This window comes from Ascaphus truei, chromosome 8 (assembly GCF_040206685.1).
Source record: "Ascaphus truei isolate aAscTru1 chromosome 8, aAscTru1.hap1, whole genome shotgun sequence".
In the NCBI taxonomy this organism is placed as follows: Eukaryota; Metazoa; Chordata; class Amphibia; order Anura; family Ascaphidae; genus Ascaphus; species Ascaphus truei.
The window spans coordinates 5326868-5342565 of NC_134490.1; the positions used below are offsets into that span (position 1 = coordinate 5326868).

The following is a 15698-nucleotide window of genomic DNA, read 5'->3' on the forward strand; positions in this document are numbered from 1 at the left end:
TTCAAATCACAATGGAGGAAATGGAAAAATCAGCAACTAGTGGACGCGTCTGATAAAGGGTATTAATCCAAGAATGTCCAGAACAAGCTCAGAGCTTATAGTGCCTAGTGCCAGTCAGGTCACCTCATATAAAAAAACTCATTTTTTGTGGACAGACAGGGACAGCAGGAGGGAGGGAGGTGTAGCACAGAACTATCCCAGCTCTTCTCCTCAGCGGACGTGGAACCCTGGTCACGGCGACCATTTTTTCTGTGATCCCGGTTATAACGCAGTCTCATTATGTGGACCCTGAGCACCGCGTTATAATGGGGTTCAGCTGTATATATAATAACTAGCCACGGACATGCCACATCTCACAGGAAGTCGTGAGAAGTAACAATGAGATTTCACCAGCAACAAAGGAAAGTGTTCTTTACAGTAAGGGCAGTTAAAATGTGGAATTCATTACCCATGGAGACTGTGATGGCAGATACAATAGATTTGTTCAAAAAAAGGTTGGACATCTTTTTAGATGGGAAAGGTATACAGGGATATACCAAATAAGTATACATGGGAAGGATGTTGATCCAGAGATTAATCCGATTGCCAATTGTGGGAGTCAGGAAGGAATTTATTTTTCCCCTTATGAGATATCATTGGATGATATGACACTGATTTTTTTTGTTTGCCTTCCTCTGGATCAATAAGTAAGTATAGATATAGGATAAAATATCTGTTGTCTAAATTTAGCATAGGTTGAACTTGATGGACTTACGTCTTTTTTCAACCTCATCTACTATGTAACTATGTAACTATGTAACAATGAGACCAGTTCCTCTCTTCCAAATCACTTGATTATCTCTTCTCATGTTAATATATACATTCACATTTCTCTGTTTTATTCATCCCCCCATTTGATGAAGTTGTTGTTATTAGGATAAGATGTACACGCCGGGACATGCTGCACCCACAAAGGATATTGTATTTAATAACAAGGTGCAATTTAACTGCGCATTATTTCTTTAACTGTAAAATAATTTCCCCTCAACTCAAAATATATAATTTTTCTTTTCAGTTGAGAGCTGATGTGGTGCCAAAGACGGCAGGTAAGAATTATATTATTATAGGTGGGGGGTAAAAGCAAGAAAATGCCTCAATCAAAATGTAATTTGCAGAGTCAAACCGCCCAAAACAGAACAGGTGCTCCTATGTTAAAAATAGTGAGATTTTATGGATGTCTGCTCGTTCATATATTGTAGATAGGAACAAACTCAGGTTCGTTATATTGAGTAAATTTATTGATACACGATACAGTATGGCCATACAGGAAAGTCAGCAAGATTCTGCAAGGGGAGGTCCTACGCAGGCTTTATATACACTTTTCATATTCTTAGTCTAACATTGGTTAATAGGCAGATTATAATGATATGATGCATACATTATAACACAGGCTAATCCCTTTTCTAAACCTATCATCTTGAAGGTCACTACTAAACGTTGGTAAAAATTGCTTTAAAATAGCTCAGTACAACAAGGTACGTCAGTGTACATCTAATCACTATAATACTGTGCAACAACAGAATACATCTTATTCTTATCACTATAATACTGTGCAACAACAGAATACATCTTATTCTTATCACTATAATGCTGTGCAACAACAGAATAAGTCTTATTCTTATCACTATAATTCTGGGCGTTGAGCCATAGGAACAAAGTGAAAATCTAGTGTCAGCAAAACTCATCCTTATAAACAAACACATTCTTTCACAAAGAAATAGCTACTGAGAAACGATGTGACAGACAAAATGGATTCTTAATACTGCTAATAATTCATCTCCAGAGACCCCCCCAGTCCATTTCCACAGTTTATTAGCTATCTATTATAATCTATCACATCTGTGTGATACTGCTACACTCTCGCTCCCTCCTTGCCTTCCCCGCTCTGCATCTTTACACCGCAGACTTTCAGATTTGTGTCCCAGGTCTCAGTTTATTCTGTGATTATTATTTATTTGTGTATAGTTCTGACATTACACACAGCTTTGAACCTTGTATCTGTAGGCACAACCAATCCCTTACCTCAAGAACTTACAATCTAATTTCTGGTCCCCATGTTCCAAAGTCATGGAAGCCCTGATTTATTGAACATTTTGAGGCGTGCCATGATTTACTAAATTCGCTTTCCCAGGATAATAAGAGATTACTCACTCCTCATCCTGTTCTTCCCATTCCTGCTGTTGGTTCAGTAAACCGTATAACCCCATGTACACCGGCCGCGTGACCCCCTGTACACCGGCCGTGTTCCAGGACCCTTTCTTCTTGGTCACACCGTTAACAACCAGAACTGTTCCTGATTTTATATGTATGTGTGTACTTGTATGTGTATAAGTGTATGTATATGTATATTGTGTATATATATATATGTATATATATATATATATATTTATATATATATTTATATATTTATATATGTAGCCATGTGTAAAATTAGTGTACAGATCTCACTCATGCTGGCAGTAATCCTGGTAAGAAGGCAGGGTTGCCAGTACCTATCATGGAGGTTTACCCTCAAACCCTGGTGAAGTGTCATATGTAGCAAAGGAAGTGAAAGCATGCTTTGTGTCCACTGTTAGTGACACAGAGGTGTGGGCCTTTCTGGAGTCTATATATTACACAGAACTGCCTAAAGTTAGTCAGTCCAACTGTTCTACAGGAGAGTCTAAGAGAGTTAAAGGCCTGCAGCAGTACAGTCTGACTGTCAGGAGCAGGCTGATTACACACTGTGTCCAGGGTTCTGGCACAGTTGGTGGTCTCCCTTAGGGGAGAGGTGGACAGTAACCTAATTAAGAGAGGAGGAACCTTCTGCATGGAGTACCTCCACGGAATAAGCGGCTAGAGTCGGCCGCTGTGATGGGCAGTCTGCCAGAGGAGATGACATTAAAGATGCCCTGGTTCAAAAGATCCTTCCTGTGTGAGTTTGGAGTTATTTACCAGGAGGATGCACCAAGGAGGTCCCTGTCAGATACTCCTCCCGGCTGCTGTAGGGATCCTGATGGGGTGGAGGCGCTGTACCGAATGTGAGTAGGACTCAGAACACTAACTCAGATGCCTGTCATGGTGATATCCCCACTAACACCCAGCGGGAGACTCAGGAGTCCTGTAAGCCAGCAGGTGCACCACAATACACACACATGTAATTGGGACAGTTTCTCACATATGGGGGTCAGGATAAGAAGGGCCCCGGGATACACCGTTACATACATATATATATATATATATATATATATATATATGAACAAAAAACAAACAAAAGCGCAAGCTCCATAGCACGTAACTGAGTAAAAATACGGTACATTTATTTAAAAAATCAGCAACCCATAAGAATGTGCACTTACAAGATTTTAAACAGAACCATTCGCGGGAGAGAAATCTCTATTGTGGTCATCTGCGGTGGTAGGGTGAGTCCCAGGTTTGCAGAGTGGATGTATACAGTCCAGGTTCACCATGAACTCCTATCCCAAATTGGCAACAAAAAAGGCATCCAATGCCTGCTCGTCCTTTGCTCCCTCTCATACAATGGTTGCTAGCACTTTTAATTACCCTATATATTTTTACTCACACATGGCCGTGTGAGTATTTATTTACCTGATTATCTTATTAATATACCCCATGTCCAGTTTTTGTAAGGTTTTGCAAGGTTTTTGATTAGCTATTTGAATACTGTGATTGAAGGTTTGTGTTCTTTTCCCTCTAACCTCCTGCTCCCCCTATTCTTCGTTTGTTCACTTGAAATTACCGCCAGCCGGAGCGCAGGGAAGCCAGGGACTCCAAATACACCAACACGAACGCGATGATGTCACAGCTCTACGTTTTTTGTCACACTGCGGCGTCTTCGTCAGGAGTTATGTGATTGGTCAAGGACAGCCAATTAAATAGGCTGGATCAAGTAAACCTATTTTCACATTGGTACTAAGTTTCACCACAAATCGTATAACTCTAAAATTACTATAAATATCAACATTACAATGAATAACAACAAAAAAACATCAATAATTATGTTGTTCACATCATACAATGAAAATAGCTAAAACTAAACAATTTAATTATGTATAAACTCAACTAACACATAACGTGTTAGAGAAAGCTGTCCCACTATTACCAATCTAAGTTTCATCAAATATGGAAGAATATATATATATACCAAATTAAAATTAAAGCCTAAAACTATAATTTTAGTATCAAAAAATATTAATAAATCAATATATTAATTAGAATATAATAATATAAATATATAAACAACCAAATACCACTACACCATATAAAAATGGATTATAAAAAAATCTAAATAAAATTGAAAAAATGTATTAAAATCAACCTATTTAATTCCTTGTGTGATGAGAACAACATTCACAAAACAATGTTTACATTTTATGTACTAACAAAAATTATTAAATTGATAATTCACATAGTGCATTAATTAAAATTATATCTAATTACATATAATAACATCAATTGTTACATTAAAAAAGAACTAAAATTATAAAAAGATAAAGGAAAAAACTGGATTAACTATTAAATAACACCTACTCTAAAGAAATATCATATAATATAGTATAGAGGAATCCCCTCCAAAAACACAGAACCCCATCCTAGAATAGAGGGAGAGGAACCGAACTGGCAACCAGAGCAGCAAGGCAGAAAACAGCAAGGCAGGACACTAAACCAGTGTGCTAGTATCCACGCACTCATTAAGACCCCTGGGAGAAAGTGTACCAAGTGAGTATATCCAAAAAGACTCTCTCATACATAGGGCCTCGTGCAGTAAGCGCCGATAAGGCTTTTATCGCTATTTTTCCACCAAAATTACCTTCCCGATTCAGTAAGCGCCGATAAGTGGCCAAAATCGGCATTTTTTGTTCCCGATAAAAATTTATCGGCAGGCGGGTGCCGATAAGCCACTTATCGGCACTTTTTGAACTCGGCTGAATTCAGGTAGCCCCAATCAGCTTTTCGGGGGTGATCGGCACTCCAGAATTGAGATTTCACCGCCAATCCGTCCCGCCAACTAAAGTTGGCAAGTTGGTGGAGGAGAAGCATCGGCAAGGTCGACACTTAGAAAATATTCTGGCCTTTTACCTGGCTGGGATTGATGCCGGGGGTCTCCGGAGCTGATACCCACACCGGAGCCCCCCGGCATGCATCCGAGGCAGGAAAAAGGCATTTAAAAGCCACTTCATTACCTTAGCGGCTAACCGCTAAGGCAATGAAGGGGTTAACCCGCCGTGCCAGGTTTATTGTGGGTAGCGGGTGTGACGATGGGGAGGATTTGGCCCGGGATTAAAGGGGTTACACCCCAATTGGCCACCCTCTACCCTCACCTGGGAAGCAAGGGGTTAACTGGACTGAGGTGCAGTAATGTGTTTTTACCTTGCTTCAATATCCAAATGCTTATTCCCCTGTAAAAAATGTATTGTTTCTGGGCCAGTGTCTGCACCACACACACTGGGGCTTAAGGGGTTAATAAGCTACAGTTTAAGAAAATACAACTGTGGGGTGTCTTTTCAGAAAATATGGACTTCAAAAGGCTTGATTGAAGTTGGGTGTGAAAAGCAGAAGGGGTTTTGGTGCACAGTATGTTAATACCTAATTTGCAGGCCAAGGGAATATTGCTTGAGACAGCTAGACCCAGGCTGGGGCATTGGGTGTGACATCTAACACCAGGTGACAAATGTTCCCTACCCAGGGGTCCCTGCTTCAAATGATTTTTTGATGGGGGTCAGGGGTGCTGTTACACCAAGAGATATCAGAATGAGTGACCTTATTAAATATAAGAATATTATGAGATGTGTATTCGTACATATACACATATACATATGTGTATTCGTGGGACTTACCCGCAACTAACGAATGCAGACACCTGAGGTTTAACAAATACTAAGAGGCAGATATTAATATCTCTCTTAATTTTAGTATTACACGGTAATATTTAGTCTCATTGGGAGCGTCATGCGTGTCCCAGTATGTAGATTATTATCTACAACCCATTGTGGCAAAATTGAGATCACATATTAGGGACACGCTACATGTCTTGGACTTGATCTCTGGGATCTCCTGGAAACCTACGTATATATGGGGCACATGCGATGTGGCTTCCCTATATACGTGTATAGATCACGAGAAGGGAGTACAGGCAGTTAGAACATATCTAGAGGCTGATACACAGTTGGATTTGATCCAAAGGGAATTCATCTTAAAAGCTATACGTTTCATTTTGGAGCATAACTATTTTTTGTTCGAAGAAAAATATTATTTGCAAGTCTGTGGAACGGCCATGGGCTCCAGGTTTGCCCCCAGCTACGCTAACCTATACATGGGACTGTGGGAGAGTATCCATGTGTGGGGGAATGCAAGACTGGGGGCTGGACTGGTGTTCTATGGCCGTTTCATAGATGACCTGCTATTCATCTGTGATGGTGACGAAAAGGAACTGGTAGACATCTTTTCTTCCTTTAATACTAATAACATGGGGCTAAACTTCACATCAGAACTGGATAAATCAAGGATCACTTTCCTAGATTTGGAATTGAGTGCCAATGAGGATGGCAGAATTTTTTTTTCAAAAAGGTAGCTGCCAATGGGTATATACACAGTACCAGTAACCATTACAAAAAAATGATTGGGGAATATCCCCAGGGGCCAATTTTTAAGGGTCAGGAGAAATTGTTCTCTTGACTCTGATTATTTGGCCCATGGGGATATTCTAGTCAAGATATTTGTTGCCAAATGCTATAATAAGGATATTATTCTGGACACATTCAAGCAGGTAGGTTCAATGGATAGATGTGAAATGTTGGAGAAATCAAAATAAAAGATCAAGAACTGTGATAGAAGGTTGAGCAAAAATTTTGGTTCACCTTTTTTTGTCACACAATATAACAATGCATTTCACAAGATCAAATCGATACTGAACTCCCACGATACTGAACTCCCATTGGAACATCCTGTTGAATGACCCGATTATTGGTTAAAAGAAACTACCAGCTAGAGAACCAGTTGTATTTCAAAAGGCAAAAAACATCAAATCCGTCTTGGCACCAAGTAGATTAAAATATTCAGAGGTTATGCACGTGAAGGATATAAATGAAGTTGATGGTAATTTTCTTTGTAGGCGCCCTACATGTATAACATGTAAACATCTAAAGACATCAAACAGTATCTCATCTCATTCCAATGGAACTACACATCTAGTTAAAGGACATATAAATTGTTTATCCAGCTTTGTAGTCTATGCTATTATGTGCCCTTGTGGTATACAATATATTGGGAGGACGGCACGTCCTTTAAGTATACGATTTTTAGAACATCGTAGGAACGTAATACATGGACAACAAACACACAGTTTATCTCGTCCCTATCAGTTGAAACACAACAAAGACCCAGCCACATTAGTAGTGATGGGCATAGAAAGTATTAAATCCACTCTATTAAGTGGGGATAGACATAAACGGTTAAATCTAAGAGAAACCTACTGGATTTATGTTTCGGAACACACTTAGCCCATTTGGTCTAAACAACTGCATTGATATCAATACTGTAGTATGATAGGACAATTTTCCCTTGATGATATGATATAGAGGTATGGGTTGAACATGCTTGACATGTTCCCTCTGTGTCGGTCTCATGGAGTCTTTTTCTCACACATCTGTTTATTAGATAGGTCATTTATTAGAATAGTAATAACATTTATCACTTTATTACACAAATTAAGATTTATTTTAGTTTCATACACTTTAATATCACTTTATATAGGAACATAATATCATTGGGTAGTATACATTGATATACACTAGTATACTTTCTTATTTCACTGTATTCTTTTATTGTACACATATTAGAGATTTAAAACATATAAGAATATGTACATTAATATGTACATTTTCACAATTTTGAACACTTAAAATGATTTCCTCCATAACTGACAGCGATATATAGATTTTTTTCTGTATGGTGCATTCTTTTCAGTTTGCGTTATTTGTGATCTCGGATACAAAGTCTCTGTTTGTTTGATGTTTCTTTTCTCTTTCCTTCTCCTTATCGGAAAGATATATCACCATTAGTATTTCAGATACACATTAAATTACAAAATTTGTTTCAACATACTATGGGTTAAATATATACCCTGGGGTATCTATTATTCATTATTAACATAAATAGCAACATCACAATTTTTTAATACCCTTGTAACACTATCACTCATACATTCTGTTGCATGATCATGGACATTCCTGATTAATATCAAAAATTATCAACAGATTATTTAGAGCTATGTATGAGTGGGTTTCTTCTAATTTGTTGCCCTTTCAAGTACATCTCATAAGTATCTTAATCATTTATCCTCCTCTAGTAGTCCATTTGGGAGGCTGCTGATCACTGTTAAGTGGCCAGCATGCATCTCAAATGTATGGGAGGATTGAATGATTGGATTGATTATTATAACATATTTATTTTTTGGTCCTCCTCTTCCATTTCCCTTTAAATTTTAGATTTATTATTGTGGTTACATTGGTACTTGTGCAATTTTAAAATACACGTGTATATACAATCATGTTGTAGTGATTTATAATGTTAATTGATTCATCTAACACAAGCTCATTTTCACAATCGTTATGAATAGTACTTACTGCTCAAATAACATATAGCCTGATTTTATACTTATGTACTTACTAGCTGAGAGCCCCGGCGTTGCCCGGGATGTTTGTGGTGTGGGGGTGACATTTGGGTGGGGAGTGGTCCACGCGGCCCATGGCGGTGTACGGTGGTAGTGCTGCTGTGGCTGTACTGATGGTGATTGTATCGGTGTGCTGATTTGGGAGGGTTTGTTGCTGATGTAGGGGTGCGGATGTGGGTGTGCCGATGGGGGAGGTGCGAAGGTGCCAATGTGTGGGTGCTGATGGGGGCTGGGAATGGCGGGGAGCTGAGAATGCCAGTGTGCTGGGGGGGCATGGGATACCGGTGTGCTGATGTGGTGGTGCTGGGGATAGTGTGTGTGTGTATATGTGTGTGTGTGTGTATACACACGTGTGTGTGTATACACGTGTGTGTGTGTGTATACATGTGTGTATACATGTTTGTGTGTGTGTATACATTGTATGTGTGTGTATAAGTGTGTGTGTGTGTGTGTACGTGTACGTGTGTGTACGTGTACGTGTACGTGTGTGTGTATACATGTGTGTGTATACATGTGTGTGTGTATACATGTGTGTGTGTATACATGTGTGTGTGTATACATGTGTGTGTGTGTGTATACATGTGTGTGTATACATGATGTGTATGTATATGTGTGTGTGTGTGTATATATGTTGTGTGTGTGTGTATACGTGTGTGTGTGTGTGTATACGTGTGTGTGTGTATGTCTACATGTGTGTGTGTATGACTCCATGTGTGTGTGTATGACTCCATGTGTGTGAGTATACGTGTACATGTGTGTGTGTACGTGTGTGCGGGCGTGTCTACGTGCGTGCGCGTGTCTACGTGCGTGCGCGTGTCTCCGTGCGTGCGCGTGTCTCTGTGCGTGCGCGTGTCTCCGTGCGTGCGCGTGTCTCCATGCGTGCGCGTGTCTCCGTGCGTGCGCGTGTCTACGTGCGTGCGCGTGTCTACGTGCGTGTCAGCGTGCAAGTGCACGTGCATGTCTACGTGCGTGTGCGTGTCTACGTGCGTGTGCGTGTCTCCGTGCGTGTGCGTGTCTCCGTGCGTGTCGCCGTGCGTGTGCGTGTCTCCGTGCGTGTGCGCGTCTACGTGCGTGTACGTGTCTACGTGCGTGTGCGTGTCTACATGCGTGTGCATGTGCGTGTGTGTGTCTACGTGCGTGTGCGTGTGTACGTGCGTGTGCGTGTCTACGTGCGTGTGCGTGTCTACGTGCGCCTGCGTGTATACGTGTGCCTGCGTGTATACGTGTGTCTGCGTGTATACGTGTGTGTGTCTGCGTGTATACGTGTGTGTGTGTGTATACGTGTTTCTACGTGTGTGTGTGTATACGTGTGCCTACGTGTGTGTGTGTGTATACGTGTGCCTACGTGTGTGTGTGTATACGTGTGTGTGTATATATACGTGTGTGTGTATACATGTGTATACGTGTGTCTGTGTGTATATGTGTGTCTGTGTGTATTTGTGTGTCTGCTGTGTGTATACGTGTGTCTGCTGTGTGTATACGTGTGTCTGCTGTGTGTATACGTGTGTCTGCTGTGTGTATACGTGTGTCTGCTGTGTGTATACGTGTGTCTGCTGTGTGTATACGTGTGTCTGCTGTGTGTATACGTGTGTCTGCTGTGTGTATACGTGTGTCTGCTGTGTGTATACGTGTGTCTGCTGTGTGTATACGTGTGTCTGCTGTGTGTATACGTGTGTCTGCTGTGTGTATACGTGTGTCTGTATAGGTGTGTGTGTGTGTGTACGTGTGTGTGTGTATGTCTACGTGTGTGTGTGTGTGTGTGTGTGCCTACATGTGTGTGTCTACATCTGTGTGTGTGTGTCTACATGTGTGTGTGTCTACATCTGTGTGTGTGTGTCTACATGTGTGTGTGTCTACATGTGTGTGTCTACATGTGTGTGTCTACATGTGTGTGTGTCTTATGTATAGAGATATATATAGTGTGTGTGTGTGTGTGTGTGTGTGTGTGTGTGTGTGTGTGTGTGTGTGTGTACGGAGGGATCAGGCTGGAGATGAAGGAATGTGTGGGGGGGGGGGGGAGGTGATTACCTTACAGTCGGCAGCATCTTCCTCGTGCAGGCCGGGAGACGGACCCTGCAGTCATCTGGTACGGAGGGGCAGGGATCAGACGGGAGCCGGACAGAGGGCACGTGGAGGGGGGGGAAGCTGCAGGGAGAGCAGCACGGGGAATGTGGAGGGGGGGAGAGCAGCACGGGGCATGTGGAGGGGGGGAGAGCAGCACGGGGCATGTGGAGGGGGGGAGAGCAGCACGGGGCATGTGGAGGGGGGGAGAGCAGCACGGGGCATGTAGAGGGGGGGAGAGCAGCACGGGGCATGTGGAGGGGGGGAGAGCAGCACGGGGCATGTGGAGGGGGGGAGAGCAGCACGGGGCATGTGGAGGGGGGGAGAGCAGGACGGGGCATGTGGAGGGGGGGAGAGCAGCACGGGGCATGTGGAGGGGGGAGAGCAGCACGGGGCATGTGGAGGGGGGAGGGGGGAGAGCAGCACGGGGCATGTGGAGGGGGGAGGGGGGAGAGCAGCACGGGGCATGTGGAGGGGGGAGAGGCAGCACGGGGCATGTGGAGGGGGGGAGAGCAGCACGGGCATGTGGAGGGGGGGAGAGCAGCACGGGGCATGTGGAGGGGGGGAGAGCAGCACGGGGCATGTGGAGGGGGTGAGCAGCACGGGGCATGTGGAGGGGGGGGGTGAGCAGCACGGGGCATGGCTGGGGGGGGGAAGGGCATGGCTGGGGGGGGGAAGGGCATGGCTGGGGGGGGGGAAGGCATGGCTGGGGGGGGGGGAAGGGCATGGCTGGGGGGGGTGAAGGGCATGGCTGGGGGGGGGTGAAGGGCATGGCTGGGGGGGGGGGGGTGAAGGGCATGGCTGGGGGGGTGAAGGGCATGGCTGGGGGGGGGTGAAGGGCATGGTTTGGGGGGGGGGGTGAAGGGCATGGCTGGGGGGGGTGAAGGGCATGGCTGGGGGGGGGGGTGAAGGGCATGGCTGGGGGGGGGGTGAAGGGCATGGCTGGGGGGGGGTGAAGGGCATGGCTGGGGGGGGGTGAAGGGCATGGCTGGGGGGGGGGGTGAAGGGCATGGCTGGGGGGGGTGAAGGGCATGGCTGGGGGGGGGGTGAAGGGCATGGCTGGGGCGGGGGGTGAAGGGCATGGCTGGGGGGGGGGGTGAAGGGCATGGCTGGGGGGGGTGAAGGGCATGGCTGGGGGGGTGGTAAAGGGCATGGCTGGGGGGGGTGAAGGGCATGGCTGGGGGGGGGGGTTGAAGGGCATGGCTGGGGGGGGGTGAAGGGCATGGCTGGGGGGGGGGTGAAGGGCATGGCTGGGGGGGGGGTGAAGGGCATGGCTGGGGGTGGGGGTGAAGGGCATGGCTGGGGGGGGGTGAAGGGCATGGCTGGGGGGGGGGTGAAGGGCATGGCTGGGGGGGGGGTGAAGGGCATGGCTGGGGGGGGGGTGAAGGGCATGGCTGGGGGGGGGGTGAAGGGCATGCTGGGGGGGGTGAAGGGCATGGCTGGGGGGGGGTGAAGGGCATGGCTGGGGGGGGGTGAAGGGCATGGCTGGGGGGGGGGTGAAGGGCATGGCCGGGAGGGGGGGGTGAAGGGCATGGCCGGGGGGGGGTGAAGGGCATGGCCAGGGGGGGGGGTGAAGGGCATGGCCAGGGGGGGGGGGTGAAGGGCATGGCCGGGGGGGGGGGGGTGGTGAAGGGCATGGCCGGGGGGGGGGGTGAAGGGCATGGCCGGGGGGGGGGGGGGGTGAAGGGCATGGCCGGGGGGGGGTGAAGGGCATGGGTGGGGGGTGGGGGATGAAGGGCATGGCCAGGGGGGGGGGGTGAAGGGCATGGCCAGGGGGGGGGGTGAAGGGCATGGCCAGGGGGGGGGTGAAGGGCATGGCCAGGGGGGGGTGTGAAGGGCCTGGCCAGGTGGGGGGTGAAGGGCCTGGCCGGGGGGGGGGGGTGAAGGGCCAGGTCAGGTGAAGGGCCAGGCCGGGGGGGGTGAAGCGCTGGGCCGGGTGAAGCGCCGGGCCGGGGGGGGGGTGAAGGACCGGGCCGGGTGAAGGGCCGGGCCGGGGGTGAAGGGCCAGGGTGAAAGATCCCTTCCCCTGTGGTTACTTACCTCACACCGGGCCGCGCTCCTCCTCGGGTTCCTCGGCGGTCTCCGTTTCCCCCGGCGAGGCGGAGCTGAGACGCTCAGGTGAGGGGGGGGGGTGTGGGCCGCGGCCCGTGCAGCTCCCGACAGAGACAGCTAGGCCTGAGAGAGCCGGAGCAGCGCGCGCGGGGATGGGGAGCTGGGGGCGCGGCCTCTAGGCCTGAAGGTGAGAGCGTGCTCTGCGGGAGGTGGGGGAGGGGGGCACCGGGAGAGAGGGGTAGCACCGGGAGAGAGGGTGATGTTGAGGTCCCGCGGAGTGGTGATAGGGGGGGGGTTCCGTTGTTGCGGGCCAGCCGCCGGGAAGGGCAGGGGGGGGGTCAAGGTCGGGCAGCCATTAAGGAGGGTGGAGTGTGTGTGTGTGTGTGTGTTGAGGAGGGTGGAGTGTGTGTGTGTTGAGGAGGGTGGAGTGTGTGTGTGTGTGTTGAGGAGGGTGGAGTGTGTGTGTGTTGAGGAGGGTGGAGTGTGTGTGTGTTGAGGAGGGTGGGGGTGGGTGGGTGTGTGTGTGTGTGTGCGTTGAGGAGTGTGTGTGTGTGTGTGTGTGTGCGCGTTGAGGAGTGTGTGTGTGTGTGTGTGCGCGTTGAGGAGTGTGTGTGTGTGTGTCCGCCCCTTTGGCCCGTCACTCCGCCTCAGGCCAATGAGAAGTGTGCGGGGGCGGCCCAAGGGACCAATGAGATTTCCCCTAGGGACACCGTACATCCAGGCAGGCAGGCAGGCAGGCAGGCAGGCAGGCAGGCAGGCATACAGTGCTTTCACTAATATAGTATAAGATTATAGGTGCAAACAAAATATACACACGTATACATGAATTTATATACATGTCTTCTTTTGTGGTCATAAATATGTATATTTCAAATGTTTTAAATGATTTGATTCTATTTGATAATGTTATTGTTGTATGGGTCTATTGGGACATACAGCCACTAATTAACTGATTGTATTTATCTATGCAAATATTTAACTAGCCATGACCTCTACTGATTGGTGGATTTAAATATAAATACCTATGACGTATATCCGTCATTTATCCCCTGATGAAATCACCCAAGTGTGAAGAAACGCGTAGGGATACTAGTTTTTACTAGTGATAGTTATTGCACCAGACCTGTTTTATATCTGGGACTTTCATTCAGACTTTGGGACTCTGCGACGCTGCCTTGCGCTGACGCGCTGTTTGTTGGGACTTTGGGATGCCACCTCATGGTGATACATCAGTGATTTGGTCCCCTTGGTCCTACCTTCTCCCTTCCTCCTATCCAGAACCACTGTTCACCACAGCTTGTTTCCGGCTGAGAACAGGAGTAGCTGCACATCCCCTGAGTTCCTGCTGGACGGTAGCTCAGAGGTGCCATACAACTTGTGGGAGCAGGACGTGTGAGCGGAGCAGAAGTTTCCAGCGTCTGGCGAATGAGTATTACTCATTACATGCTTTAATACTTTTTATGTTTGTGAGTGCACATTTGTTGGAGTTTTATGGAACATTAAATTTTGTATCTTAATATAATACACTAGGATCGGGCGCTTTCTTCTCTTTTTGTCTTCTAGATCCATAATATATTAGGTTCCTTTATTACCGTATATATATTTTTTATATTAATTTTTTCCTATATATATTTTTTATACATTGATTATACAGTTAGTTGGTAATACATTGCAGACAGATACTTAAAGCGCAGTCTTTTTTGTATATTTATATATATATGAAAATCTTGGTTGTGAGTGTCTGTAGACCAGACCTGCACAACTTGTACAGTGAGAAGGGCCTCATATATCTACCCCAGCACCCTTCATCATCATCATCATCATCATCCTCCTCATATATCTACCACAGCACCCTTCATCATCATCATCCTCATATCTCCCCCAAAAACCCTCATCATCATCCTTTGCGAGACTCCCCATCGATCTCTCATACCCCCATCTCTCCCCCTCACCCATACACATAATACCCCCCTGCACACCACACACATCACTCTCCCCCTGCATCTCACATCTCTCTCCCCCTGCACCTCACATCTCTCTCCCCCCTGCACCTCACATCTCTCTCCCCCCCTGCGCCTCACATCTCTCTCCGCCCCTGCACCTTACATCTCTCTCCCCCCTGCACCTCACATCTCTCTCCCCCCCTGCGCCTCACATCTCTCTCCGCCCCTGCACCTCACATCTCTCTCCCCCCCTGCACCTCACATCTCTCTCCCCCCCCTGCACCTCACATCTCTCTCCCCCCCTGCACCTCACATCTCTCTCCACCCCTGCACCTCACATCTCTCCCCCCAACCCATTTCCGGAAGTTCCGGGTTGCGCTACACTGCTAGAGCGGGAGAGGGGGGGGGGGGGGGAGCACGCTGTCACACACTGCTGGAGGGTGCTCCTTCCCTACCAGGGAAGGGGGGGGTGTGAAGCGGGGGTGTGAAGTGGGGGGGGGGGTGAAGTTTGGGGGGGGGGTGAAGTGGGGGGGGGGTGAAGTTTGGGGGGGGGTGAAGTGGGGGGGTGGAGGGAGCCGTCGCGGGCCGCACAGGGTGTCCCGGCGTGCCGCATGTGCAGGCCTGCTACAGACCATTTGATGTCCGTCGGTAGCTCTCATTGGCCGGTGTCTGGCCCCCCACCCAGAGAGCCCGGCCCCCCACGGCTCTAATTGTCCGGTGTGCTCTAACCCAGGGGTCCCCAACCCCCGGCCACACTGCTGCTGCTGCCTGAGGTGAGGAAATGCTCCCTGGTGGTGGTGGTGGAGCCAGCTGTTGCTGCTGCTGGTGGGGGGGGGGCGGATTAACTGAGCTTCCGTTTTTGACCCCCCCCCAGCTCCGTCTTTGACCCCCCCCCAGCTTCGTTTTTGACCCCCCCAGCTCTGGTTTGACCC

The 15698-nt window shown here is 47.6% G+C and overlaps 1 protein-coding gene across 2 annotated transcripts in view; it reads left to right on the forward strand.

The window, feature by feature from the left end:
- LOC142501072 (peptidyl-prolyl cis-trans isomerase F, mitochondrial-like) overlaps positions 1 to 15698 on the forward strand; it is a 67741-nt gene that overhangs the window by 14585 nt on the left and 37458 nt on the right. For both annotated transcript variants that reach the window (XM_075610385.1, XM_075610384.1), the window contains exon 2: positions 1055 to 1085. In XM_075610385.1, the coding sequence (XP_075466500.1) occupies positions 1055 to 1085 (31 nt within the window). The remainder of the gene's footprint in view (positions 1 to 1054; positions 1086 to 15698) is intronic.